Source organism: Aspergillus stella-maris, assembly GCF_047715825.1.
Source record: "Aspergillus stella-maris strain CBS 113639 unplaced genomic scaffold BDV14scaffold_19, whole genome shotgun sequence".
In the NCBI taxonomy this organism is placed as follows: domain Eukaryota; kingdom Fungi; phylum Ascomycota; class Eurotiomycetes; order Eurotiales; family Aspergillaceae; genus Aspergillus; species Aspergillus stella-maris.
The window spans coordinates 204134-231638 of record NW_027396813.1 but is presented as its reverse complement, the minus strand read 5'-3'; the positions used below and the strand labels follow the sequence as shown (position 1 = coordinate 231638).

The window sequence follows — 27505 nt, the reverse complement described above, 5'->3', positions numbered from 1 at the left end:
GGATGAGCGGACGAAATCTTACCTCCGCCGACTCCTACCCCGCGATCTCTTTTCATCTACGTCCCACTCCGATCGTCCCGCCGGCATCTTAACCCGTTAAATTTTGTTACACGCCGTCTATATTGACCCTACGCTACATCCATCTGCTTCTGAAATACCCAACCCCTTCCGCTAAATGGGTACCTCACAGATGGCTGCCGCCAAAACATTGCTTGACCTCCCACTCGACATACACCTCATCGTACAAGACTTCCCAGACCTTGCAAGCATCTACGTCCTGCGCGAAACGTGCACATACTTCCGGCGAGCGTTCGAGCCATTGCAATTGGAGCAGCTTCTAGAGATCGAGAAAACACATTTTGGGATATGGAAACACCTCTTCGCATGCCGGGAATGTCTTCGTCTTCTCCCAGAGCACAGCTTTGACGACAAAATGTTCAAGAAGACGAAGTCCAAGGAGGGCAAGTGGGCCGAGAGAAGGTTTTGCAGAAGCTGAAAGAAGTACTTGTTAAACCATGCGCCGCGAACACATCGCGTCTAGTGGATAAACTGGACGCATCCTTTCTACCAATCCTTTACCAAAGCCTACTTCAAACTGTTCAGTGTGTTCTTTCTTTTGAGCACAATGTTGGCGTGTGTCACTCAGTTGGCACTGGACACGTAATCATCCGCATATCAGGAACCGACAGCTAAAAAAACACAGAGAAAATCCCCCAAAACGCGCGCGGAATCCTCGGGAGGAGAAACGTGTCATTCACTAACAGTATCCATAATCTCGTACAAGCTTTGACTTTTACCGGTGTAAAGAAACCCCCACTACTGTTTCTCCTCGCCAATAACCCTCGAAACAACCAGACTCTTCCTAGCAACATTGTCACAAAGCACCATGAGACTCTTACTCTGCATAACATCAATAACACTAACCTCCGCGCCTGTCTGTGCCAGAAGCCAATTCCTCAATTCCACAGCGACAAGTGAGTCAACGCCGCATGCTGAAACGGGTTGCTCGGGGTCGATGTCGGCGTCGTTGACCATGAGGTTCTTGGCTAGCTTGGTGATCATTGCGTCCCGGATCAAAGTTATTGCTTCGGCCATCGTTTTGACTGCCCGTAATGTATCAGATAATGTGGGCGCGTTTGTCCCGGAAGTGCTTGCGGCAGGGGAATCACCGGAGCGAGCTTGGCGGAGGACAGAGAATTTGGCCGCTTGGATCCAGGCTGCGTCGGGCTCTTTGGATGTTATGCCCGTTACAATCTGGCTTTGCTGTTTGGATATTTGGCCATCTGCAATAACCATGTGGATAAGGTTAAGCATCTTCGCCTCGCTGATTGTCTCGTGTCCCATGCGGTTGAGGCGCTTCCTGACCTCGTCATTCTCGGATACATAGCCGACTGAACCTATGATCCCAAGATCCAGTGATGTGGCTGGTAAGCCCAAAGATCTTCGATGGTTCGCAAGCGCATCGAGGAAGGATGACCCCGCGGCGTAATTTCCTTGGCTAGAGTTGCCCACTACACCTACAGCCGAGGAAAGCATGACGAAGAAGTCGAGTGGCTGATGAAGGGTGGCATTATGTAGGTTCCATGTGCCATCAACTTTCGGCCGGACGGCATTGACATACTGTTCATGGGACATGTGCTCGAACACGCAGTCCTGACAAGTTAGCGATGGTTAGGTACAGTTGCCCGGGGGGCTTACATTGAGAACCATAGCCCCTTGTACCACGCCACGGATTGGCGGTAGAACTGCACATGCGTCATCTAATGCCTGCTTTACTGCATCTGCATCAGTGATGTCGCATTTTGGCATGACTAAAGTGCAGCCGCCCTGTTCGAGATCTGCAACGAGTTCCGCTGCCTTCGGATGCTTGCTGCCGGACCGCGAGAGGATAACCAAATATCTCGCCCCGTCCTTGACCAATTTCCGCGCGAGGGACTGTCCAATTCCTCCAAGGCCGCCCACAATAATGTACGTTGCATCTTCCCGGAGAAGTTGTGGTGGGCGAGGAGCAATTCCCTGTTAATAATTAGCACGGTCCGTAGAGGACGTATCACCGACATACCTTAACAACATCACCAGGGTTCGGCTTGATAACCACCTTACCGGTATGCTTGCCCGCCTGCATAAACCGAAAGGCCTTCTCTACCTCCAATATGGGAAATACCGTGACCGGCGTCACAGCCCGAATCTTCCCCTCGGCGGCAAGAACCATACACTTCTCCAGTATATCCGAGAGATGTTGTGGCCTGAACCGTCCCATATACGTTAGGTCAATAGCTGAGAACGAGACATTTCCCTGGAACCCTCCCATCCCCAACCTGGTGTTGATCTCAATGTCTCGTTTCCCGATTTCCACAAATCGTCCAAACATCGCCATGCAGCTCCATGTTGCTGACAAAAGCTGGCCCGAAAGACAGTTGAGCGCGACGTCGACACCCTTCCCGTTTGTTGCGGCCTTGATCTCGTCCACGAATGCGTCGTTCCGGCTATTGAATATGTGGTCTTCGGGGATGTTGTATGTGTCCATTAATAGCTGGGCCTTGTCTCTTGATCCGACTGTGGCAAAGATCTCAGCGTCAACCAACTGTGCCAGCATAATTGCTGCTTGACCGACACCGCCCGCCGCAGCATGGATCAGCACCGTCTCCCCCTTTTTGAGGTGCGCAGTATCATAGAGCGAGAAGTACGCCGTACTAAACACCATCGGCATGGTAGCCGCATGCTCGAAGGTCATGCCGTCTGGGATCTTGGCTACAGAAATCCCCAGGAGTCGAATGTAGTTTGCGTAGTGTCCGCGCATCATTGCAGCGACACGATCACCCACCTTGAGGTGCTTGACATTACTTCCAACGCGTGATATAACACCAGAGCATTCATACCCCATGATCGTCTCATTCAACTGACCCATTGCGATCATCACGTCCCGAAAGTTCAAGCCGAATGCCTTTGGCTCAACCTCAACGAAGTCAGGTGGTAGGGGCTCTTCGTACTCAGGGTCATCCACGAAGCGCAAGGTATCAAGCAGACCGGGTATCCCTATTTCCATACGAAGTGGGCGGTTATCCTGATAGAACGGTTGGTCGTTGATTGAGAGTTTGCCTCCAGCCTCCTCTAAGGCGTTGTTTGCCGCTGCATCTGGTAGCACGCGCGGGAAGTAGAATTGGCCGTCGCGATAGCTATACTCGAGGTCGAGATCTGTGGAACTCAGACTCGTCTCAAAGCCATGGCCAACGATTTGAGCTATTGCGCGTGCGGTCTCGAAGGTATATGGAGATTGGGCTGCATCCAGGTCCAGTGTTGCATATCCAATACCAGCATTCTCTGTACGCAGTGTCCTGAAGAGTCCGGTGATCATCCCAGCCTCGGGATTGGTACACTCCATTGTTCCGCCACTCGTTACCCACAAAACACCCTTGGCTTTTGTGAGTGTTTTTCGGAGCTGCAGAAACTCGTTCTGGCCAAGATTAGATAGGACGGGCCTTTGAAGCTCTGAGAGAACGATGCATAGCTTTCCTGATATGTCTTCGTCAGGGGATGCACGAGCGGGTACGTGTCCGGTGATTGCTTTGATTGTGTAGCTCAGTAGTTCGAGCCAATCCTGCGGTTGCTGGTCTCCCACAATGATAGTCATCGGGGGATAAGACTTTTGCACAGCCTGTTCTTCCACGCTCGACAGGAAAACACTGTAGACGTGATTTTCTTCTCTTGGGGCATCGAGCATCAGTGCATCTTGGCCTGTGAAACCGCTTCGCTGGAGCAGACTGTCCCAGGCTCCAAGGGTGAGCTTGGGGCTAAGAGCACGGTCCACCTCTTCCCCTGCATGTTGTCAGCGAGATAGTTCTCAAATGTATATCGGAAATCATTCGTACCTAACCACCATCCCGGTAGAACACCGAAAGTTAACGAGACATCGAGTGTATCCCTGGTCCCCTCAACAATAAGCACCTTGCCGTCGGGCTTCAACAGTTTTCGTACATTGGCCATAGTACGATCCATGTTAACCGTGGCATGAAGAACATTGCAAGCGATAACCAGATCGTAGCTGCCACATTCAACACCCTGGGTCTCCGGGTCAGCCTCGACGTCAAATTTCATAAAACCTAACCTGTCCCTCCAGGACGTCAACTTCTCCGCAGCCTTTTCAAAGAAACCTGAACTGATGTCTGTAAAATCGTAGTGCTTAAAGCGGGGGATTCCGTCTTGGCCGGTTAGGGCTTTCATTGCGGGAAGGGTACAGCCGGCTGTTCCCCCTCCAATTTCCAGAATCTTTGATCCAGGCTTCTTATGACCGTACAGTTTGAGAAGCGCAGATACGTGCTCGTAGACGCGCTGCATTCCCAGGGCGTTCTCGTAGTATCGATGCAGTAGGCCGTGCTCCATCATTATCTCCAGTGGCTCAACTTCCTTGCGCAGTGTTGGGAGAAGGTGCGCTCCCACCCGGGCACACATCTCGCCGTTTACAGACTCGGTTGCAACACGGCTGATAAGGGCATCTTGGTCTTCAAGTGATGCAGTCCGCCAGTCTTCATCGCGGAGATCAGGGTGCTTACCCCTTTCCACGAGATCATGCTGCGCAACCATCCAGTTGAACATTGACAGGCGGTGGGCGTCCAGGTCTGCTCTATCAGCCTCTGATATTTGATTGAGAGCACGCTCAACAAGGTAGAAACACGCGAGCTGGAGATCCGAAGCCAGTCGAATCTCATCGTCTGTGACCATTGGCTCAGACAAGCCTGTAAAGTCCCCGCGCTTCATGAACGATATATCTTTCTCGTAGGTCACGTTGAAACAGATGTTGAACCCTTCGTCACTATTGGTCTTGATTGCATTTCCGAGAGATGAGAGTGAAAGGTCTTGGATCTCTACCAATGGTGTACACTGTTCGTCCTCGGAGCACACCGTCGTTGACGATGCCTTGGCGCTATTTGCGGCGTTGCCTTCGGCCGAAGTCGAGATACTCAGCGTTGTGCCCGGTGCGCTACTGATGTCGGCGGACACAAACAGGGCCTTCACAAACGTCGGCACCATAATTGATTTTTGCTGCACCCCGTCCTCGGCTAGGGCGGGATAGATGGACTGAAAGATCGTATCGAGCGTCGTCGGGTGAATGACGTGCGGTTGCTCCACATTAGACGGCATAATGGCAGCCGTATCTCGCACAGTCAACGTGGTTAGCGATCGACTGCCTCCGTACCGGACTTTAGTGAGGTTCTGGAAGGTTTCGCCGTAGCTGATACCTAGACGCTTCACACCTTCGTAGTAAGGCCCGGGCTTGACGGATCCAGTGCAAGCCTCCTTGGCCTGTGTGAATAAATTCCTTGCTGAGGCATTGAGGTAACTGGTCTTCCGGTTTGTGCCACTTGCCACAGCCCTGGTCTCCAGACCAATATGCCCTGAGCAGTGCTCCGTCCACTCATCGGTCTCATTCACAGAGACAATATTGAACTCATACGAGTGCTGCGCCTTGGGCAAGGCGTTCTTGCATGGCTTGAGGGAGAGTTGCATTTCAATGCCCTCTGCTGTGTCAGGTACAACAAGGGCCTTTCCGATGGTCATCTCGTGCACACGGTATCCGGTGATCTCGTCCCGAATGGTGTCATGCGTTTGAGCGACAGCCTCAATAGCCATTGCGATAAATCCAGCAGCTGGATAGAGGATGTTACAATCGACAACGTGATCCTCAACCCAGGGCTGGTCAGCCAAGCGGACAAAATGCCGCCAAGTATGAACAGACGGATTCTGACCAGGGATCGCAAGACCAAGTAAGTCATGACGAGGATACTTTCGTAGCCGCTGCTGTCTGCTTGCTCGTGGTTCGTGCCAATACCGCGTCTTGTGAGACCAGGAGTAAGTTGGAAGATTCGGCAAAACTTTGCCGTCGCCGCCGTTGGGGAAGTTGATGGCATTAATATCAACTGGATATCCCTTGGTCCAGATTGAAGATGCCACACCTAGCATACTTTCGCACGCATTTAGCTTGCGCATGAGACACGATGCGTACGAGATCTTCATTTCCTTGAGCGAGGGTGACTGGAGGATTTGTCGGACTGGTGATGCCAGTGCCCCGTGTGGTCCAATTTCAATAAGGACATCAACAAACTGCTTGACGTCCTGTTCCTCATCAGGTGCACCCCCACGACACAATTGCTCGAGTGCGTCACTAAATAGAACCGGCTGTACGGCGTTTCTCACGGAGTATGAAGGTCCCAGCTCCTTTCCGTTGCGTATATGCTTTCCAGTGACCGAGGAGATGAACATGACATTTGTCAACTGGCCCTGATTTGTCTTCATGTTCGATAGTCTATCGAGGTATCCGTCCATTGCCATGAGCATATGGTGGGAGTGGTAAGCGGTGTCCACCATCAGCTTTCTCCCGAACACCCCATCGTCATCAAGCATACACTGCAGCTCATCGATTGCATCCAGGTCGCCGGACACTGTGACGTTCGACGGACTGTTAACGCAAGCCACCACAACCTTACCATGGGCCAAACGCCCAATGTACCCATTCGCCTGTTCTCGAGAAAGCCCAACTGCAATCATTCCGCCCCGTTTTCCAACCCTCTTCGCGCTATGTTGGGCCATTGCACCCCGATGGTAAGAGGACATCATCGCCGCTTCAAGCGACCATGCACCTGCTGCATAGGCAGAAGCAATCTCTCCGCTTGAGTGGCCCGTTACAGCGGTTGGCCTGATATTCCATGAAGCAAGGAGGTCAACGAGTGCGATCTGTATAGCTGTGCACAGTGGCTGTCCCACAGAAGCTTCGTTCACGCGCGTTGTCTCGGCATCTCTGCTCAACTCCTCTATCAATGACCATGAACAGCCTTGCGTTGCTAGAAGGTCTTCGCACCGCTGAATCGTGCTTCGAAAGACCGGGTATGCGGATAACAGTTCTCGGCCCATGGCGTACCACTGTGCTCCTTGTCCTGTAAATACAAAGCCTATCCGCGGTGGGTCTGCTCGTCTGGTAGTCGCCAGTTTCCTCTCTTCAAGTGATTTTCTGAGACCGCCAATCGAGCTCGCTGGTACTGCTTTCGTCCAGCGGAAGTTTGAGCGGCGGTTTGTCAGTGTAAAGGCGAGGTTATCGAGGAAAGCTTGATCCAGCTTCTTTTGTCCTTCCACATACTGGCTCAAATTAGACATATTGTCATCGAGTGACTGCTCGTCCTTTGCACTGAATGTAAAAAGGCGGCATTGTTCTGCGCTCAGAGTCTGTTTAGCGACGCCGTTCTTATATGGCACCAGCGCACTCGTATCCTCTAGAATTACGTGCGCATTCGTTCCACCATACCCTAAGCTATTTATTCCTGCTCGTCTCGGTAGCCCAGTGGTCGGCCACGGCGTAGGCGTGAGGGGTATCTTCAAGTGATACTTCTCAAGCGGGATCTTGTCATTGACCTTCTCGAAGTTGATGTTCGGCGGGATGATGCCCGTCTTCAGTGCCATGGATGCCTTAATCACACCAGCCAGGCCACTCGCCGCTTCCAGATGACCGACATTTGTCTTTACAGACCCGACATACACTGGGGTTGTCGAATTTCGGGTACTCCCAAATACAGAGCCCACGGCCTGAAGTTCCAGCGGATCACCCGCCTGTGTCCCCGTTCCATGAGCCTCGATATAGTCTGTCTCTAATGGATTCAACCCTGCCGTCTCGTAGGCATACCGGATCAACTTCTCGTGCGCGATCGCACTTGGCTGTGTAATTCCGTCTGTCTTGCCATCCGAGTTCACTGCAGTCTGTCGGATTATGGAGTGTATATGGTCTCCATCGCGAATTGCGGCATCCAGTGGCTTGATCATTATACATGCTGCTCCCTCGCCTCGGCCATAGCCTGCTGCTCGGTGGTCAAAGGCGTACGACCTTCCGTCTGGGGATAGGAACCTATTTTTCATTAGTGATTGGTCACTTTAATGACTTGATTGACAATTACCCCATGTTACTCAACGCAATCGGCAAATCGGGGTTCATGATAACGTTTGAACCCCCAACAAGTGCCGCTTCCGACTCACCCGAGCGGATACTTTGACATGCCAGATGCAGCGCAACAAGACTTGTTGAACACCCCGTGTCGACTGTTAAACTTGGGCCCTTGAGGTCGAAGAAGTATGACAGCCTATTTGCAAGCATGGCTGTTCCCGTTCCTGTTACATAGTACGATGGCAATGTCTCGATGTCTCGAAGCATTGCCTCCGTGTAATCTCTCGTGAAGATTCCCGAGAAGACTGCGGTTTTTGACCCGGCCAGTTTCTCTAGTGGGATTCCAGCTATGATATTGTTAGATGCGATCTCAAACTTACTTCCGTATGGGTGAACGGCCTACCGTTTTCAATCGCCTCATAACAAACCTCAAGCTGCATTCTCAGTTGCGGATCCATCGCTTTCGCTTCCGCGGCAGAGACATTGAAGAACGGCGCGTCAAAGTGCGCAATATCGCGCTTCAGGAAATGCCCTCCTCGCACATTTGTCTGCGAAGCCATTAGTTCCGCAGTCAGTCCAAAGACTTGAAAGGCTAAACGTACCGTCCCTATCCGCTTTCCATCCGGATGGTAAAATGCTTCCCTGTTCCATCTGTCCTCCGGAACCTCACTCCATGCGCTCCTCGCGTTCAGGCAGAGCTCGAAGAGCTTCTCGGGGCTTGTTGCATCGCCAGGAAAACGGCAGCCCATACCAACTATTGCAATTGGGATGTTCGCTATGCTTGGTGTTGCATTCAATATTGCGGCAGCGCCCTTTGTGTTGCTATTTGCCAGCCCATGATCAATATCCATCGGACTTGGAAACCCTGGGTGCCCATTGGCACCGCTCGAGTTGGTTTGCCCATTTGATAGGGAGTGCGCTATTACATCCCCGTTCACAGGCACCGCCCCGTCGATGTCTCTTGTGTTTACCATCCTGTTCTTGCTTGTCCTGTAGGCGCATCGACAAGGACGAAGCTGCACTGTAGCACTATCACTGTGTCAACAACGACCAAGTCTGATATACTACTATCTACTATCTTCTACTGTTTACTCCCATCATTAATTCCACTCACTCCGCCATGGGGCGTCAGATTTCTGGATCCGAAACTCAATACTAGTCAATACAGATTTACCTCCAACGCGTCGTCGAGCGGATCGCCTAGGCCGGCCCAGCCGTATCTCGATTGCAGTTCTGGCAAAGCCCGGTTCGGCGATGGTGCATCCGTCACCACTCTCCGCAACGTGCAGCGTTTGTAACGCATACACAGCTGCCTAGCCTAGGCAGTGGGGGCTAAGGAGGCGAATATCGCTCTTGTCAGTTTTGATCGTGTTTGGGACGGTGGTATGATCCTTCCTTGACACTATTTGCATACTGCAGGCATCTCCGTGGGGTCGACTTAGTTGCTGCAGGAATCTTGATAGCAAACGGCCCCAAGCTGATAGTATTGGAAACTTCTTTCCAAGACAGTGAGGCGTAACATTTAATTCATCATCCTAGTATTGTACCACGAATCGCACCAATGGGCTGGACGGTCAGCAATTGCACCTTGACCATTCTCAGAAGGTAGCGCCGTGCCTGCTGGACTAGCTCCGGCCGAGTCCAGCTTGCAAGCTGCATACTTGGACAGTTCTCGGTGCCTCCAGGTACACCAACCACATCTTAGCGCTTATATTTCGCTTCGTCAGGATTCATCAGATTTTAGATCGACATCAGCCGCATACTTCCGAGCACGAGGCATGTTTCGCGGTAACCCGTATATGCAAATTTCGAGTACTGTAGTTACGCCGTTTCTAGTGCTTACTGTTGACTCGTGGTTGGGGTAGACTAGTTTCTTACACCGTCTCGAGCTAGAGAGCTAGGCTTGGGAGCTGCCCAAGCGGAGATATTTCGGGCCATCTAGCCTGTGCTTTGGGTCCACTTTTGATTGGGGTCGTATTGCTGAAGATTGCGATGACTTCGTATCTCCGTGATACCCTGGGCTGGTGGGAACGAGCTTCCCCTGGTGTCAGACTGATACCGGCGTTAGGGTTTATAGGAGGGGTTGGTTATCTGTACAGCCGGGCAATTGAGGTTCAACTCCGTTGTGAGGATGCTGAAAGAATGGAGCGCGACAAATAGGTTTGTTTCACAGAATCCCTTCGCATGGTATAGGCCATGGCCTTCATGGGGACCAATGCCTACGTCCGTCCCTGAATGTACTCATTGTTGCTCCGACAAATATTGGGAGTTTTATCAATAGAACCACTAGAACATTGGGACTTCAGAAGCAACTCTCATTGTTTGCCAGGTGGCTAGTTACACCCTTTTGCGGAACTGCAAAACAGGTCCCTCCTTTGAGCAAATAACATGGTCAATCATCTGGTACTCGTCCCTGCGATGCCGTCCATATCCCTTGCTAGGATGCCCCTCGCCCAACGATCCAATATCCCCATCCGCCCTTCTGAAATCAAAGGAAATAAGGACAGTAGCCATAATAAACATGATCTCCGCCATAGCGAGCCCTTTTCCGATACAGCTTCGCGGCCCAACGCTAAAGGGATTGAACGCTGAGCGTGCACGATCAAATTCCTCCCTTGTTGTGTTGCTCTCAGGTCCTAGGATCCATCGTTCCGGTCGAAATGTGAAGCGGTCACTGAAGTATTTCTCATTATGGTGGATGCTGTAGATACCCAGTCCGACGTCGTAGCCGGCCGGTATGTAACACCCGTCTATCATTGCGCCCCCTGTCAGGACCTCGCGCCAGGGTGCGCTTGCGACGGCGGGTGCGAGTCGGAGAGCTTCATCTAGGCAGGCACGAAGGTAGGTGCAGGTATGTAGAGCCGTTCCAAGTGTTACGTCGGAGGCCGTTGGGAAGACGCGGCGTACTTCGTCGGCGACGTTCTTATAGGCATCTGGGTATCTGCTCAGGTAGAAAAATAGAGCGGCGATGGTTGTTGAGGATGTATCGGATCCTCGATGGTGGTCAGTATTGAGATTATTTCTATCGCTCGAAAAGGATACTTACCAGCTGAAATCAAATTCGCTGTCTCAGCCGCCAGTTCCGCCTGGGTCAACTGCGTCCCCGACTCCTCGTCGCGCGAATGTACCAGAGTCGAAAAAATATCACTCTTCTTCTCCTTCTCCATTACCTTTTTATAAACAGTCTCTTTAATAAACATGATGAACTTGCCTCGTGCAATAATCGACGGTATGAATAATTTCTTGTCGAACCGCTTCCATTTGATCTCAGGTGCATTAGACAGAACTCCAGCGCGGATATTCGATATCGGAATGGCATCAATGACCTCCCTGTTCTTGGCATTCTCGATGCAGTTCCAGTCTTGTCCAAATATAATGTCGTTGGCAAGATCGAAGAAGACGTAATTACTCCAGGGCGCAAGATCTCGAGGTTCAGACCACTCGTTCTTCTCAGCTTGTGTGGATGTTGGTCCCAGCACTGCGCAGAGGCGGTTGACGATAGCTCGTGCCTTGGGCTCATACGACCGGATTGCAGCGTCAGAGAAGCCAGCTGCTAGAATCCGTCGTCGGCGACCGTGCTCTTTTTTGTCGCGCAGAGTCATTGTGTTTGCGACGCTGCGCGGCATGACGGCTTCATACGCGCTTGACTTCGTGAGACCATGTTCGCGGCCGTAGATATCTGCAACATCCCATCCTATCAGCTACATTCACATTGGTATCACTCATGGCGGGCTTTACCCTTAACTGCCTGTGCAGTGTTTATCAAAAGTCTATCAGGCGCATATCGTACCCTGTCCCCTATATCGCCCCCTTTGTTAGCAAGGAGCCCATGCAAGCACTACCAACACCCACCATATTTCTCATGGCATCTCCAGATGTCAACGTGGAGATCACCCTTCCATGAATGGTATGCCGCGTAGAAGTTTGTGAATTTTGCGAGAATTGGTCCGGGGTAACGCGCGTAAGGATGGAACGTGACGAGGTAGATGGCTTTCGCAAGGAGCTTGACATGAATTGATTGTTAGCTCGTTATCATTACAGAGTAAACATGCTGCAAAACGGTTATCACTTACATAGAGAAAGCCGAACAGCAAAATGGCACCAACACCTCGAGTGACGCTCCAGGCTATTTTCCCTATGGCCATATTGACATCCATTGTTTGAGGTGACCGTGGGCTGAGCGTTGATGGCCGAATGCAAATTTTGTGCATGAATCGACATCGTCCCTTGATTTCAGTTATGCCATAGTAGGCCTCTCTACGTCCGAGACAACATGGTGCCAGGCCTCAGCCCCACGCAGTCAGCACATCGTGTAGACACGCTAACTTTTAGTCTGTTCAGGTAATACGGCATGAAGAATTGGTGTTCGTGTAATTTAATCCATTATTGCCGGCAGCCAGGTACTGTACTGCAAACAGTAGCGTACATGCAGTGCTTATTCACACGCGGGGCTGAATCTCGGCGTACCCCCCACTGTCAGGTCACCCAGGTCTCGTCTGCTTGTCTCCCCTCCCCAACAGAAATCTTAACTTTTTTTTGCACGAGGATATTTCGGCTTTAATCCCCCTTGGTCTTGACATCACCCTCCTCCTCACTCTCCCTCTCGTCCGTCGGAACCTCTCCCCCAAACACACTCTTCACAGTAATCCTCAAAATCAGAAACAGCCAGTAGGCATTCATAACTTGCAGCGCCCCAAACAGCACAGTCACAGCCCCATGTAACGTAGCCGCTTTCCACTGCTCGTCTTCCCAGCCATATGCCTCTGTTATAGCTGGGCGATACTTTGTCAGTAACGTCCAGAATGTAATACCGCCGATGTAGTGTCGCCAGTAGATCCAGTTTCCGACGAAAAGCGCAAAGTATGGCATTGAGATGTAGGGGTTTTTCGTTGCGTAGGATATGCACTTTGCGAACTGTTTAATTTAACAAACCTGTTAGCATTATGTCCACCATGTTTGCGTCGGGGGAACGAGACGACTTACCGCTAGAAGCGCATCACTAACATCATGCGGAATAATCAACACGAGCGCAAAATGCGTCATATGAGCCATATACACAAGTGGTATAGCCAGCAACGTAACAACATGATGCGCGCTCATAATAAAGTTATCCTTCCTACTCTTTTCCAATCCCAAGAATGTAACAGCCGCCTGCTGAATCCAATTTCCCGAGTGAAGAAGGTAGAAAACCTTGAACGGCGCAATGAGCTGCCGATGCGGGAACCCTTCGAAGAGACCAGGCATATGGAAGTACCACATCGGTGTCTGAGTCATAACGTACAGCCCAAAAAGCGCGATGAAAGTGAAATAAACGCCTTGCCATAGTTGTTGAGTGAACTTTTCAACTGTTGCGCCTTTGATTCCGAGGATTGACGCAAGTGAGCGACCGATTATTTGGCGGGTGAAGTCGCGCGCTGCGAAGAGGACGAGGCCGTAGAATGAGACGAAGAGAAGGTCTTTGGGGCCTTTGCCGTAGAGACTTTCGCCATTGCTATTTGTTGAATCTCGGTAGGATAGGAATAGGAACGGGTGTAGCGGGTTCGATTCGGCGGGGAATACATAGTATGCGGCTATGAATACAATGACTGAGACGTAAAGCGAGTAAGCTGGGGAGGACGAGTGCGCCTCGAAGCGGACTTTGCCCTTCTGGGTCTGTTTTGAAGCCATTGTCGTTGAGAGTCTGGGATCACTCGAGGATAGCAAAAACGCGGGTTTGAGCAAACATCAGTGTCTCTACGCAAGTCGCGAAAAGTCGGCTATACTATAAATTGGCCTATTGGACTAGGCGCAGCTCGACGATGGTCAATACACAAGTATTACTAGCAATGACAGCGCACGTCCCACGCTTACCCCTAGCTCAAGCAGCTGAGTCCACCATGACTCCGTAGTAGTGTGCTGCATAGCCCCCAACTTTCCCTCGACACGCACAGCTCATCGTAGTGTACGTTTTCGTAAGCTTGGCGTTTGGGGGTTGAGTTGTAGGTACACGATGTGCTCCACGGATTGCCGGCTGTCGCGGTTTTGGCGAGCTCTAATTTCCTCACGTCCGCAGAAGCTCGACAGTGTGACCATGCTATCACCAACCTGGGTGAGGAATATGTGGAATCGTCTGCCTCTCTGTTTTGCCTTTCTTGCGTCTTTGCGATATACAACCCTTTAGTAGTCAATAACTTTTAACGCTCGTGAAGCATTATATATATCGCTCGCTGCCAGGTTCAACAACAGCGAACGTTGCTAACGAGAACGGATATAACATTCCAGCAAAGACAACTTGCCTGTTATGTTCTATAGCTGAACAATGAAGAATCAATCGCGTTTCGTACTTCTAACCACCAGCAGTTAGACTCCTGCCAGCCAAGCGCTGAGTTGTAAGCGTCTTCCCAGCTCATACGATGACATAACCGCAGCGCCACATCAGCTCACCTCCAACCCCAACATATCCTACTACCATCAACAACCACCGCCATGAACTGGATAAAGTCGACGTTGGTCTCTCATACTCTTTATTACCTTTATAAAGCTAAAAGAACAGTCTCTCGTACACGGTCGGCACCGCAGAGCCCGAATATGGCCCCGGCGCCATCCACCCTGTCACCGACCAAGCGGGGCCGGCGTACTCGGTTCTCACCAAGGACGACCTGAAGTGGAAGGCTATGCAGACGACGAATGTCGAGACGCAGATCTTCTATCTGTTCTCGCCACGGGGAGAGGTTGGAAGTGTTCAGATCATATACAACAATGTTGCGTGGGTACCCTTTTTCCTTCTCCGACGATGTTTATCCCCGACCGGATGTATCCGATCGGATCCATCCGAACAGGATATAGCCATTGTGATACCCTGTACTAACAACAACCCTATGAAAAGCGGATTAATGGTAACCTGCCAACTGAACGTCAAAATCTGGAACCACAAAGACAACGGCAAAACGCACTTATGGAACTCCGACCCGCTCGAGAACCACTGTTTCACCGAGGACATGAACACCCTTTTCGCGGATAACCTGTCGATCGCACTCAACGAAGCCGGCGACGCATACGAGATCAAGTCCGCGCGGAACGACGAAGCGCTGATCGATCTTGTCGTTAAGCGAACGGGTGATGGGTTCCAGGTTGGAAATGATGGCACAACACTGTATGGCACGGACAAGGCGAATCCGTGGGGTGAGATGAGACATCGGTTTTGGGCGCGGTCGGATGTTACGGGGAGTATAAGGACGCCGGAGAAGGAATATACGTTTGGATCATCCGATAGCCCTGGAAGAGGTGTCTTCATTCATGCTATCCAGGGAATGAAGCCTCATCATGCTGCGGCGAGGTGGAACTTTGTTACGTTCCAGACGGAGAAGTACTCTGCCATCATGATGGAGTTTACGACGCCACCCTCGTATGCGAATACGAAGGTGAATGTTGGCGGGGTAGTTGATCAGCAGGGAAAAATCCTCTACGCAGGTGGTGATAATATCATTGAGTATCTCGAGACCAAGGAGGATAAAGAGACACTCTGGCCAGAGCCTGCCAGTGCGGAGTATACGTGGAAGAGCAAGGACGGCGGCTTTTCTGCGACACTCAAAGGACCACTGGGTGAGAGACAAGACCGCATTGATGTGCTCCACCATATTCCGGGGGTTATCAAATCTCTTGTTGGAGGGGTGGTTGGGACCAAACCGTACATCTACCAGTTCGTGGAAGGGCCAAAGGACAGTCTGGTTCTGTCGATCAATAACGGTGCCCAGACTGTCGAGGAGAAAGGCCATCTCCTTTCTGAAGCCACATTTATCTCTTAATCAGTTTAATATTTCCTGTCTATGCAAATGTGACCGCCACCTGACACCCATGCAAACTAGACGTGACAACCCCCATTTTCTCTGTCCACGGTCTGTCATCTCTTGCTTTAATGGAGCTGAGATGCTGCGCCATACGGACGGTAGTATAGGACGCTTCCATAAGGGCGTATTCCTCTGCAGACTACATTAGCACTCCATGCACATTCCCAGGAAGCAAGGACACTCACCACCCAAACACCTCCTCGGCCCCCCGTTAAATGGCAAATACTCCCAACCGGGCCTCATCCCCTCCCATCGCTCAGGAACAAACTCGTCCGCGTCGTCGCCAAAGTAGTCCTTCCTTCGGTGCATGGACCACGTATTCCACGCAACTTCGCTGCCCTTTGGTATGAAGACCGGTGACTGTCCATCCTTTCCGCCCCCGCGCGGGATGGTCGTATCTTTATTCGCTGTGCGGGCATTGATTGGAAGAACGGGGTACAACCGCAACGTCTCGTGCAGAATCCATCGAACATATTTCTGTTCATTTAACTGCGGCAGGCAGGGTGGTCGACCATTCAGTGTCGCGACCTCGGCCTTGAGCTTCTCCCATATATCCGGTCTTCTCGCGAGAATAAACCACGTATTGCTCAGTAACACGGCCGTTGTATCTCGCCCCGCAATGAGAACATTGAGTGTTTCCCAGCGAAGCGCAAGCGGGTCTCTTGTTTGCTTTGCAAGTTCATGCAGGAAGATATACCGATCTTCACCTTGCGACTTCTGCTCATCCTTCTCAAAGGACGCGAGGGCTTTGACGACATAGCTGTCGATGAAATCATGCACCGTCTTTAAGTTCCTCCTGAACGTCTTCTGGTCACGCAGGTGAACAAGTACAGGGCCAAGAATATCACGCTTAACAATCTCCTCTTGCGCGGCGTCGAGACTCTTCGCGAAACTAGTTGACATGTCTACGCTCTCGCCCTCGAGGAGAGAATTGGATGATATACCAAAGAGGAGCTCTGTCCCGCTGTCGACTGTCAAACTCGTGAAAAGAGGATGCAAATTCACGGTCTCGCCGTTGTGGGGGATGAGTTTCAAGAGGTCTTGGATATGTCGCTCGAACATAGGGAGGTTGTGCGCTTGGCCTCTTGTGAGGTTTGGTCTCAGCAGCTGGCGGGAGCGCTGCGATCATGCGAGTTAGCACATCCACATTAAAGCCAAGATCGTTTTGAGAAGGAGGTATACCTTCCAAGCGGGACCCTCAGTGGTAAATATCCCATGTCCACTTAGAGGGCCCAGCATCTGCATTCTTCTCGGCCCAAGACCAAACGTTTGGATATCTGACAAGACCGCCTTAACATTCTCGGGCTCTATCGTCGTTATCGGTGGGAGGGCCATAATAGGCGTATTGATTGTTGTTCCATATTCATGGTATATCTCGTGCAGCTGGGCGAGCAGGGAATGTGTTCGAAGCGCTTTGAAGATACGGACTAGAATATCGAGACCAAAGATGGGGTCGCGCATTCGCAGTTTGGGTGCTGGGAGACATCCTAGCTTCTTCGCCTCGCGATAGTGTATGATGTTCCTCGCAAAGCGTCCGGTAAGCCGGTAAATGACATATGTTATCGCAGTTAGACATAGGAAGTACGTTGCTTGTGCCATTATGGTGTTTTGCGCATGTCAATCGCGACTACTGGGGTTGTCTATATTTTGACCAACCAGATATGACTAGCAGTAATCTTCTACCAAACGTGACATTGCCTGATGCCTCACAGAGTTCGTTCGACGTTCTATCACGGAAGTCGGGTGTCGTTCAAACTGCTCGAACTTCTCCTCTGCCGAACAGATTGGGTTAATCTATTCGAGGCGCGCTCATTCTCTCACGACAACGCGCCGTTGTATTTCTTCACGCGCAATACGGTCTCAATTCAATTTAGTACATATTCACCCTAACCGCCCTCATCCGAGCTGAGACACGAAGCCCCATCAGCTCGCAATCTATCTCGTAGGCAGCTATCAAGCTGACCTCCGGCATTCCTCCAATGGTATCCGTGCGTGTCGAAATGTATCGACAATATGTGCACGGCTTCATCTAAATGTCTAAGCCTCGATATGAACCATGAGACTAGATCCTTCTAGATTCCGCCCCCAAGGCACAGGTATCTCCGGCAATCGCTCCGCATCCTACAATCTCTGCAGCATGGTATACCCGGCATCCGGCCCCCAACCCACGAGTCAATGGCGAGGAGTGGAAGATAAGCTGTGGGGCTTGAAGGATTCCGCAACTTGGCAGTAACGATCGTTAGTCTGTTACAGTTAAGTACCTGCAGAATTGTGGTGTATTTGCAAGACGAGCTCCGCGGAATGACAGAGGCGCTAGTTTAGTTCAGACGGGGACTTGGCCGTGGGGTACATGGGACGTGCAGCGACAATCTATCTGGATTCCATAGCTAGCCGGTCCATGCGTGTTCTTTCATATCGATGGCTCCACTATGGTACCATACTTGCGTCTGAGCTGACCATATCCAGGTAGTACCTAGACAACAGCCGAGACATGAAGACGCGAGTCGTGCTGCAGCGTGGGCAGCCTGTCAGCATGTTGCGCGTTTCAATTACCGAATGCTTGACTCGTGGCGGTCTGTGCAGGATGCCGAGCTCATCTTTTGGCAAGTATAGACGATGTACAGACACCAATATGTTGGAGTCATGAAAACGGCCCCTCAAGCTCATACTCGAAGCCTCAAGATGGATGGAACATGAGTCAATTCCGGGCCTGGGCCGTAGTACTAGCTCGTACATTCAGCTGGACAGCGAGCTGTATCAACAGGCATCCATGGTTTGGACCGACACTGCACATAGATTGCTGATGCAGAATAATACCACGACTCTGGGGGCTAGTTTCTCCGTTGCACCAAAGACCCGAATCCTCCGCAGCGGTGTACGCTTTGTATCGCTCGCGTTCTGAATCAGTAGGCTGTACAGAGACTTCTCACCAGGAAGGTAATTATCCCAAGTAGGTCGGCGACAGCCCGATAGGTCGCAGCCAATGTAGTCCCGTCCTGATCGTGCGCAATACTATTTGTGCCAGTTATCAAGCTGAACTTGAGGGAGTAACTAGGGTCTTTGGTGGGATTGAATTTTCAGTGGTGGGAGCAGTCGGATTATTGTAAGCTGCACCTGTATAAGCATATTTTCTCTTCAAATTCACTTTAAGAAGAAGGTCTTTGCGAATTGTACCACGATTGGTGCTAAAGGCCTTATACACTTGTGCCGCAATTGTTGAAGGCCTTGAACACTACCATGCCAGCTATGGCTAGCATAATGGCTGCCTCTGAGACAGCCATTGAAGTCATAAACAGTGATGTCAAAAGCAAGCATGTCATCGTCAAGGCAGAAGAGGTACCTGCGTCGGACGAAGAAATCTCAGAAATCCCAGTCACAAGTCCACCGATAAAGGAAGCAACATCACTATGTGCAGTCCCTCAAAAGAACGTCAGGACAGCCCGTCCAGAAGACCCAACAGTGACATACCTGGAGATGCTGCGCTTCTTCTGGTTCAGCACCATGGTGGTTCTTGTTCAGCTATGGCGCGACTTCAAAGAGCGCCGACGCTTCAGACCGATTCTCTTGACGGAACTTATAAGCCATTACTACGTATGTTCCCTCGGTTGAATCAAATTTTTCTAGACTAACTATGGAAATAGCACCTTCCAGTCATCCGCCGAGATCCCCGAGTGGTAGTCTCCGGACCCTATCCCAGGATGGCAGTGAAGATGATTCCACCACATGTAACGCGGCTCTACGAGGAAAGCTACGACTTGTCACTCGTAACACCAACAGAAATGATCAACTGCGCATCAAACAACTACGGCGGTTTCACGCAACTGAGCCTCGAACCAGGCGCTGAGAAGGTCATGGAGGCTGCTCTGCTGAAATTACCCTTTGCACCGGCGCCACCAGCCCTTGAACCAACGGTTCTGAAAGAGTGCGCAGATTACATGGGATTCGATGTTGCAGCTACGGCGCCGAGCGGGTTCAGCACGAATGTCCTTGGTTTCGCCACCGCAGCAGGTGTTGCGAAGGGTCTTGGAAAGAAGCTCGTGTTCCTATGTGATCGAGACTGCCATAATAGTATGTTTACAGGTGCATTCTTCAACAAGTCTGCGCGGACACATAAATTCGACCACTCGGATTTGACGGATCTTGAGTATAAACTGCGGATGTACCGCGAGCAGGACCCCGCGGCATTTATTGTTGTGGCTGTTGAGGGCATATACAGCATGGAGGGTTCCGTGCCTCCTATTCCGGCTATACTAGCACTGAAGAAAGTGTATGGGTTCAGTTTGCTCGTTGACGAGGCACACTCATTTATGGCGCTGGGGAGCATGGGAAAGGGATCACTGAACTACTGGGAAGACGCTGGATTTACGTGTCCCATGTCTGAGGTCGATCTTATGTCTGCTATGTTCAGCAAGGCTGTTGGATGCACCGGTGGGATGGTTCTTGCAAATGGGATCTTCGCGACGGAGCTGCGCAAGCAGGCTGCTGCAAGAGATGCTCGTGGTGTCGAGACATTATCAACTGTCGTTCTGCTACGGATATTGAATCTCCTCCGCAAACCGCTTCTCATCAAACACCGCATGCACATGATCCGTGAAAAAGCCGAATATGTTGCCGAGGGATTACGGAAGGCAGGACTTCAGGTTCTCTCTTCCCCTGGTGCCGCAATTGTCGTTTTTCCCGCTGGAACAGTCAGTCAAGCGACGAACTTCCACACACATGCTGTGAGTCTCGGTCTCGCTGTTACTGCTGGAGGGCCACCTGCAACGCCGCTATGGGGTTGTCGAATGCGTTTCTGTATGGCTGCTACAACAACCTGGCCAGATATTCACCGGATGTTGACGGTAATAAATATCGTCAGTCAGAGGATTCGGGTCCGAGGCGTAGTACCTGCTTCTTATGATGCAGCACTACTAACAATGACAGACTACGTTGATCCTGCGGTTATCGCAGAGTCTGCAGCAGTTGATGCAAACATGCTGAAGTACGTTGATGAGCTCGCTGGCACAATGAGCAATCGCAGGCTGGATAATCACAAAGGCGATGACCTTGTGCGAAATGCCGGGGTTGAAGCGTTGAGGAGATATGGAATTGGCCCGTGCTCAGCAAGGTGGTTCTATGGCAGTTTTGATATCTTCATCCAGCTCGAGCGCCGGCTGGCTAGCCTTTACCCCAGTTTGCTGGCACAATCGGGAAGGTGTAGAGGTTGGTCCCATCGTTCCCAAAATTAATTAAAGTTTGCTAATCCAGAAAGCGATGATCTGCGGGGACGCGGAAATTACAATCGGAAGCACCCTTACAGCCCTAATGAGCCGCAATTGCTCACCAGTGGTTATGAACAGGGTGTTCGTCGGGTCAAATGCACCACTAAACATGATCAAGGGCGCAACACTCAACAAGCCAAGCGAACACGTCTCTTTGGACTTCTATGACAGCCATAAAGACCTATTAGCTAGGCTTGCCAGTCATGGCGAGAGATCCCATCTCACTATGTACTTTGAGACGGTATCAAACGGGGTAGTCCTCGACCTTCCCACCTTTTTCCAGTCCGCCGCCCCAGTTCTATCGTTAAATAAACCTGTTGGTATCACGATAATGCTCGACGACAGAAACGGATTAGGCAAAATTGGACCACGGTCTTTGGGATATCTCAGTCTCATGGAAGAGAGGCACGGTGTTGATTTTCTCAAGACGGCCTGCGACAAGATAGAATGTCCTGTACATATCATTGTTGCCGGCTCGTGGTTTGATGCTTTCGGCCACCAGGGAGGATACGTTACTGGCCATGCTAGCGTAGTAGAGAACCTTACGTGGGACGCCAAGGCCTATTTCTTCTCGACGCCGCCGATGCCTTTGCAGGCTGCGATGTCTGATGCTATGTTGATGATATTATCTGGGAAACGATAGAGATTGAAATAAACAATCTATGTCACGGTTACCGACCAAAACAACTCTCGTTCGTCTCTAATATCTCGCCTCATGCAGCCTCAACTCGACAGGATCCGCAGGACTATTTCCCAGACTAACCTTACATCTAATTCTCTTCCCGCCATTGACATTTTCAATCGCATCAAACCTCTGCACTAGCCTAACAGCAAAGTAACTAGCCTTTGTCAACGCCAATTGCTGTCCTACACAGATTCTCGGTCCCGCGCTAAAGGGTATATACTCCCTTCCAACTTTCCATCCCTCCCATCGCTCAGGAACATACTCCTCTGCATCATCACCCCATATTCTCTTTGCCCGATGAAGGGTATGAGTATCGTAGACTATATCCTGGCCTTGCTTGACATAAATTGGAGACTTCCCATCTGGGCCACCACCCCGGGGCAAGGTCGTGTCTTTTGCAGCGAAACGTTTTGTAGCGGGGACGAGAGGGTACAGCCGAGCCGTCTCGTTTAGGCAGTATTGGAGGTATGGTAACGAGCGGAGGGTGTAGAATGTTATTTCGGTTTTCGGATTCGACCTTGTACCGAATTTCTCGAGGACTTCGGCACGGAGCTTCGCGTAGACCCTTGGGTGCCGCGCAAGCATGAGAACGAGGTAGCCCAAGAATGCCGCTGTCGTGTCTCTCCCTGCTAACAAGACATTGAGCATTTGTTCGCGGAGCTCGGTCGGGTCTTGTGTCTCTTTAGCCAGCGCGTGTAAGAGGATATATCGAGATTTCTCATCGTTAACCTGATCTTTGTTGTCCTTGACTAGATCCAGCGCGGATGTCACACATCTGTCAACAAACGATAACACCTCGCTTCGACACTGTTTGAACTCGTTGGTATCATAAATCCAATACAACGGCCCGAGGAGTAATCGTGTCGCAATGGCAGAAAGCGAGAAATCAACGCTGTGGGTCAGTCTCTCCCAGTCTACTTCACCCGTCATACCCGTCGAGAAGCCGGCTGTCTCGGAAGAGACGCCGAGTAGCATTTCCATTGCCGAATCCATCGTGTAGTGATGGAACAGTGCTCTAAAGTCGGGATGAGCGGTCCACCCGTCTTCGCCCGCGGGTGCCACAGACTCGAACAGATGAGAAATGTGCTTTTCTTCAAGATCAAGGTTGCTCATTTGGTCTCTTGTAAATTGAGGCTTAAGCATTGCCCTGGAGTGAACCCATTTCGGACCGTCTGTTGCGAACTTTTCTCATCAGTATTAAGCACCACAGAAGCAAGGATGATAAACATACGACCCCCTCCCCCAACAGCGGCTTGAAACCCTCGCACCTATAAGGCCCCAGAACAAAATCACTGAACTGGCCCACTAGCACCGCATGAATATTATCTTCGTCTGCTGTGACGATTGTTTCGCCGCCGAGCATATTGATTTTGAATGTGGTGACATCGCGCTTGTGCTTTTTCGATAAGCTGGCTAATTGCCGACGAGTGACTTCTTCTACATCCGAGTTTTGGTCAGCTTTGTAGAATTCATAGAGAACGCTCGTCCCGAAGATGTTGAAGTAGGGATTATAGCTAGGTGGTTTCTTGCAGCCTAAGCTGCGAGCTTTGCGGGCGTGGTGAAGGAGGATTGCCAGGGAGCGAACAGCCCACAGCGCGAGAAGCGCTACGGACACGACCCAGGGGCTCAGAAAGGTTGCTAGCATTTTTACTGGGGTGTGAGGAAGTAGAGGTTTCCAATGTTCAAAGTCGACTCTTTTTACGCTCCGCCGCGGGGCCATCGCCTGATCTGTGCAGGGTTATTGCCACGACCACTGTCCACGTCCTACCAGCCTGCTAAAATCTTACTTGAACAAGCTCGAAACAAGTACAGTGTTGCTATCTTGTGGTTGGCGTTTGACTTTATCACCTAGTCATAGGCAGTTCTAATTGTTTGGCTCCAAATGTCAACTCACGCTACGCACTCTCATTCTAACTCCCTTACTCCCATCCTTGATTCTAGGCAGCACCATCGCCCCGATACACTCTACATCCCCATAGTCCGTCTCAAATAACTCCAACACACCTTTATCTGCCTCTCCCCTAACCTCGCTACACCCATAGCACTTAAACAACCTCGCCAACGCAATCGTCAACTCCGCATAAGCAAGATTAATCCCCGCACAAGCACGACTCCCCTTTCCAAACCCGAAAAGATACTTATCGAGTCGCGGATTCTCAATCCACCGTTCGGGTCTATACTCCTTCGAGTTGGGGAATAGGTTCTCGTCGTGGTGTACTAGGTACACCGTCATGCTTGTCGGTGTTCCCGGTGGGATGAGGAGTGTTTTCCCGTGGGGTGTTCTAACGGGCATCGCTTCATCCGGAGCGATCTGGTTAACTCTCCCCGGTGCACCGTAGCCTAGTCTTATTGCTTCTTGAACACAGGCGCGGAGGTAGGGAAGGGTTTCTAATGTGCTCAGTGGTGTTCTCCCGTGTATATCTGAATCTGGCATCGCGGATTCAAGCTCGGTCTTCAGTTTGCGGAGGATAGATGGTGTCGCGACGATATAGTAAATTCCGACTGTTAGGACCCACGCCGTCGTGAGGGTTCCTGCTGCTAATGTCACGGCTGCTTCGTCTGCAAGGCGCTCAAGGACCTTTTCTGCAGGTGGGAGTTTGCTGTCGAGGATCTCATGAAAGATTGTCCGGTATGGAGACGTAATGGTGGTGCTGTCACGCGAGGCCATTGCTTTCGTTGCTTGGGAAAGTATATCCTGAACATTTGACAAGTTCGTTAGCTCTCACTTTCTCGCTAGTCACGCTGAAAGGAAATCTACATTTTTCTCGGCAATATACTCAGCGTAGTCGTTGCTCAGTAATGAGCCCAAAGTTGGCGGAAGAGAGTCCAACGCCCGTACAATCCAAGGAAAAGACGCGAGAAATGGAATGACCTTCAAGCCGGCTTTTGCTTTATCATGAAACGAGGGGTCAAAGTCGGGACTAAGTAGGCGTTCGTGGCACTTTCCAAAGCAGAATTCCGTTACTACATCTGTTCACGTTGCATCAGTCGCCTTCTTCTTTCGCTTCCTCTGCTAGTTCCTCAGCTCGAATAGAGTTATACGACATACCATTTGTAAAAGCCGACGCCGCATGATTAACATGAACCACGCCCTCCACCTCACCAACCCTCCCAAGCCGTTCCAAGAGAACATCAACCTTCCCATCAACCAAAGGCTGCAAGTTTCGAATCGTCGCCTTACTGAAAAACGGATTCATCGCACTCCGCCGCACCCGGTGCAACTCATGCCCATTCGTATTCATAGCCGCCCCTGGTGTTCCCAACACACCCGTATAAAAGCTCCATTTATCGCGTTTCCGACTATGACCCGTATACAGCGTATCCATGAATTCTGGGTCCGCGACGTGTAATTCGCATGGGTTTATCCGGATGACGGGGCCGTATTGCGCGTGTAGAGATTGCATTTTGAACATGTAGCGTCCTTGCAGGATAACGTCGTAGTAGAATTGGTACCACCATGTTAGGGCTGCGAGGCGCGGGCCTGGGAAGTGTGATATCGGGCTGAGGTAGAGGCGGTAGATTACGAGGGTTGTGAGGTAGGTTGTGATGCCTGTTGCGGCGAGGAGGATGAGAGCCATGGTGTCGCCGGTGTCTGTCTCGCAGACATGAAGTTCTGCAGTTTGTATTCTGCCGTCAACATAAAATCAGGACGGAGGCGTTGACGTTGCGATCAGAGCTCTTGGTATGGATGGCTGTAGACCGCAAAGTCCAGCCCAGCGCCACTCATAACCTGTCAGTATTGAACAAAACTAATAGTGACGCCCGTCATTCCGAAGAACGTAAGAGACTAGTAAACGCATTGATGGAGGAATGGCCGAGACGATAGGCAATCTAGATTGCGGCGGGGCGCATGTTGTAAAATGCACGGTGCATATCGAAGCATAAGCAGAAGGATGAATACCCAGCCCCCACGTTGCTGCAGGCTGTACTACGCTATGACCACGTGTACATTAAGCCGTAATTTGCAATTTGGGGGTCTGAAGATTGTGGGGCACGTCATGCAATCTGCCCATTTATCTCACATCTCCGAGATCTAGACCCCACGCACTAAAGGGCCGGAGATATTAGGCACATCTTTCCATCTGTGCGCGCTGAGGTGACACGGTGACACCTCCTAGCGCACCCCCCTGCGTGCTTATGCATTACCGTCCAACATCTCAGGCATCAGGCCATTAATGTAAGCTACCCCGCCGGACCTGCACAACTTAACAGCCAGCAAACACGGTGTCAAATATTATTATGCATTAAGTAAAAGTAGGATAAACATCGTCAACGACCAGGATCACCTCGCTTCCTCACCCTTCGCCAGCATCTCCTTCCCATGCCTCACAGTCATTTTATCGAACTTGACCCGATAAAATGGCCAAGCCAGACTACCAACCAAGCCCACAATCCAATCTCTAATCGGTGAATCTCTTGGACTCGGGCCACGCATGTTATTCATGAGCAGGTCAGTATCGCCGTCCATATTGATGAAGAACTGTCCCTTCTGCAGTCCCTGAATGGTAATCTCCGCAATTCGCTTCGTAGTAAGACCGCCCTCGTCCGCAGTCGTCCCCTCCATCTCCTTCAAAAGCTGAGGCTTGTTCTTCTGCTCCTCGTAGAACCCCTCCGAGTAGAACGTCCCCGGGAACGTGCAGTGAACCTTGATCTCCTGTTGCGAGGAGTAAAGCAGTGCCTCCTGGCGAAGCGTATCAGCCAGCGCACGCGTCGCGGTCTTAGTAGGCGCATAAGCCGAGTACCCAGGGAACCCGAGGAACGCAGCCGTGGACGAAGTAAAGATGAGATGCCGCGTCGGGGAGGCAACAGGCTCTTTTGTCCAACGCCTGAATACAGCATGCGCAATAAATGCAGCCGAGAAGTAGTTCTTCTCCATGCATGCCTGGATATTGCGGGTGCTGATGTCCGCGAAGAACCCGAGGTCTGCTGCGGCACCGCCGGCGACACAGAAGAGGACCGTGGGTGGTGACTCTAGGGAGGCGATGTATTCCTCTACCTTTGCAGCGTCCGCGAGGTCAAGTGCAAACGAGGAGATGGTCTGTGACTCATGCTTGACATGTTTGAGGAGCTCTTGACGTGTTTCTTCTAGAGGTCCTGGGGATCTTGCGATGATCGTTACGTTTGCGCCTGGGACTTGTTAGTACTGCAGGTAAATACAGACCAGGTGCTTACCTTGGGCAGCTAACAGGAGAGCAAGCTCGCGACCAAGGCCTTGCGAACCACCAGCGACGATCACAGACTGTCTTGTCAGCATCTAGGCGAAACCAAGCACGTGATGCGAATGTTTACCTCGCCCTCTGCGTTGAATTGACCACGTCCCATTCTGAATGTGTCACCTGCGTGATTGGAAGATAGGCAACGAAGTTGAGAATGCAAAGATTTTGCGACAGCAGCTACACCACTTTTTCTCTGAGTTTGCAGCTGAACGCTAAGCCGCAGCGGGCTGAAAGGGGCCGTGGGATAGTCAAACCACGTGCCGACTGCCACGTGATCTCGGAGTGCGGCTGCTGGCTCGAGACCGGAAGAATAGAGTTCCCGTGCGGAAGGCGGCACCGCTCGCCCGGTCCCGAAGTATAGCCGCTAAGCCCGAAATGATTCAAGGAACTGTTCCTGCACTGCAGTTTGGGCAAGGCTTTGCTTGTGGCCAATTGATGTTGATGACCATGGCTTTTGGTATCACGTAACAGTTCTTCATGCCTATCGTCAATCCCCCAGGTCTCCTAGCTGTTTCTTACCCTTGGTCATACCTTGGTGCGAGGAAGTTATGGGTGAACTGCTAACGAAAAGATATAACTTTACCCTCAAGACG

General features: G+C 51.1%; 10 protein-coding genes across 10 annotated transcripts; 3 read left to right on the top strand and 7 right to left on the bottom strand.

The window, feature by feature from the left end:
* Positions 1-190: 190 nt before the first annotated feature.
* On the top strand, positions 191-496 carry BDV14DRAFT_198929 (uncharacterized protein; the record flags this gene model as incomplete). The annotated part of the gene is made up of 1 exon (XM_073773102.1): positions 191-496. The coding sequence occupies one exon, from the start codon at positions 191-193 to the stop codon at positions 494-496; it is 306 nt and encodes a 101-aa protein (XP_073629437.1).
* A 320-nt stretch (positions 497-816) lies between these two features.
* Positions 817-8898, bottom strand: BDV14DRAFT_198928 (polyketide synthase; the record flags this gene model as incomplete). The annotated part of the gene is made up of 7 exons (XM_073773101.1): positions 817-1653; positions 1699-2016; positions 2063-3816; positions 3870-7888; positions 7938-8271; positions 8328-8472; positions 8527-8898. 7 exons carry the CDS (start codon positions 8896-8898, stop codon positions 817-819), a joined length of 7779 nt encoding a protein of 2592 aa, XP_073629436.1.
* Positions 8899-10261: 1363 nt separating this feature from the next.
* BDV14DRAFT_198927 (cytochrome P450) lies at positions 10262-12069 on the bottom strand (the record flags this gene model as incomplete). Its single annotated transcript, XM_073773100.1, has 5 exons — positions 10262-10917; positions 10971-11603; positions 11663-11722; positions 11777-11927; positions 11998-12069. 5 exons carry the CDS (start codon positions 12067-12069, stop codon positions 10262-10264), a joined length of 1572 nt encoding a protein of 523 aa, XP_073629435.1.
* Positions 12070-12294: 225 nt separating this feature from the next.
* BDV14DRAFT_171164 (TLC domain-containing protein) lies at positions 12295-13619 on the bottom strand. Its single transcript, XM_073768345.1, has 2 exons — positions 12908-13619; positions 12295-12838 (listed from the first exon to the last, which is right to left on the bottom strand). The coding sequence occupies exons 1-2, from the start codon at positions 13589-13591 to the stop codon at positions 12482-12484; spliced, it is 1041 nt and encodes a 346-aa protein (XP_073629434.1). The 5' UTR covers positions 13592-13619; the 3' UTR covers positions 12295-12481.
* A 745-nt stretch (positions 13620-14364) lies between these two features.
* Positions 14365-15995, top strand: BDV14DRAFT_171162 (survival factor 1 family protein). The gene is made up of 2 exons (XM_073768344.1): positions 14365-14409; positions 14457-15995. Exons 1-2 carry the CDS (start codon positions 14390-14392, stop codon positions 15706-15708), a joined length of 1272 nt encoding a protein of 423 aa, XP_073629433.1. The 5' UTR covers positions 14365-14389; the 3' UTR covers positions 15709-15995.
* Positions 15728-17349, bottom strand: BDV14DRAFT_188950 (cytochrome P450; the record flags this gene model as incomplete). The annotated part of the gene is made up of 3 exons (XM_073771134.1): positions 15728-15882; positions 15936-16869; positions 16933-17349. 3 exons carry the CDS (start codon positions 17347-17349, stop codon positions 15728-15730), a joined length of 1506 nt encoding a protein of 501 aa, XP_073629432.1.
* A 1638-nt stretch (positions 17350-18987) lies between these two features.
* BDV14DRAFT_198923 (a-oxoamine synthase fum8) lies at positions 18988-21654 on the top strand (the record flags this gene model as incomplete). The annotated part of the gene is made up of 4 exons (XM_073773099.1): positions 18988-19341; positions 19392-20607; positions 20674-20952; positions 21002-21654. 4 exons carry the CDS (start codon positions 18988-18990, stop codon positions 21652-21654), a joined length of 2502 nt encoding a protein of 833 aa, XP_073629431.1.
* A 28-nt stretch (positions 21655-21682) lies between these two features.
* Positions 21683-23343, bottom strand: BDV14DRAFT_171158 (cytochrome P450; the record flags this gene model as incomplete). Its single annotated transcript, XM_073768343.1, has 2 exons — positions 21683-22878; positions 22928-23343. Coding segments are annotated over 2 exons (1583 nt in total), but the record flags the coding sequence as incomplete, so codon positions are not given.
* Positions 23344-23581: 238 nt separating this feature from the next.
* Positions 23582-25274, bottom strand: BDV14DRAFT_198921 (cytochrome P450; the record flags this gene model as incomplete). Its single annotated transcript, XM_073773098.1, has 3 exons — positions 23582-24391; positions 24455-24666; positions 24746-25274. The coding sequence occupies 3 exons, from the start codon at positions 25272-25274 to the stop codon at positions 23582-23584; spliced, it is 1551 nt and encodes a 516-aa protein (XP_073629429.1).
* A 546-nt stretch (positions 25275-25820) lies between these two features.
* BDV14DRAFT_171155 (putative steroid dehydrogenase) lies at positions 25821-27110 on the bottom strand. The gene is made up of 3 exons (XM_073768342.1): positions 26986-27110; positions 26869-26935; positions 25821-26823 (listed from the first exon to the last, which is right to left on the bottom strand). The coding sequence occupies exons 1-3, from the start codon at positions 27016-27018 to the stop codon at positions 25979-25981; spliced, it is 945 nt and encodes a 314-aa protein (XP_073629428.1). The 5' UTR covers positions 27019-27110; the 3' UTR covers positions 25821-25978.
* Between the last annotated feature and the right edge of the window lie 395 nt (positions 27111-27505).

Excerpts from the sequence above, each read along its gene's own strand:
- BDV14DRAFT_171164 (XM_073768345.1), bottom strand. The coding sequence starts at position 13,591 with ATGGCTTCAAAACAGACCCAGAAGGGCAAAGTCCGCTTCGAGGCGCAC. Across the intron at positions 12,839-12,907 it reads TTAGTGATGCGCTTCTAGCG|TTCGCAAAGTGCATATCCTA; the intron begins GTAAGTCGTCTC and ends TAAATTAAACAG.
- BDV14DRAFT_171162 (XM_073768344.1), top strand. The coding sequence starts at position 14,390 with ATGAACTGGATAAAGTCGAC. Across the intron at positions 14,410-14,456 it reads ATGAACTGGATAAAGTCGAC|TCTCTCGTACACGGTCGGCA; the intron begins GTTGGTCTCTCA and ends CTAAAAGAACAG.
- BDV14DRAFT_171155 (XM_073768342.1), bottom strand. The coding sequence starts at position 27,018 with ATGGGACGTGGTCAATTCAACGCAGAGGGCGAG. Across the intron at positions 26,936-26,985 it reads AATTCAACGCAGAGGGCGAG|TCTGTGATCGTCGCTGGTGG; the intron begins GTAAACATTCGC and ends CTGACAAGACAG. Across the intron at positions 26,824-26,868 it reads TCTCCTGTTAGCTGCCCAAG|GCGCAAACGTAACGATCATC; the intron begins GTAAGCACCTGG and ends AACAAGTCCCAG.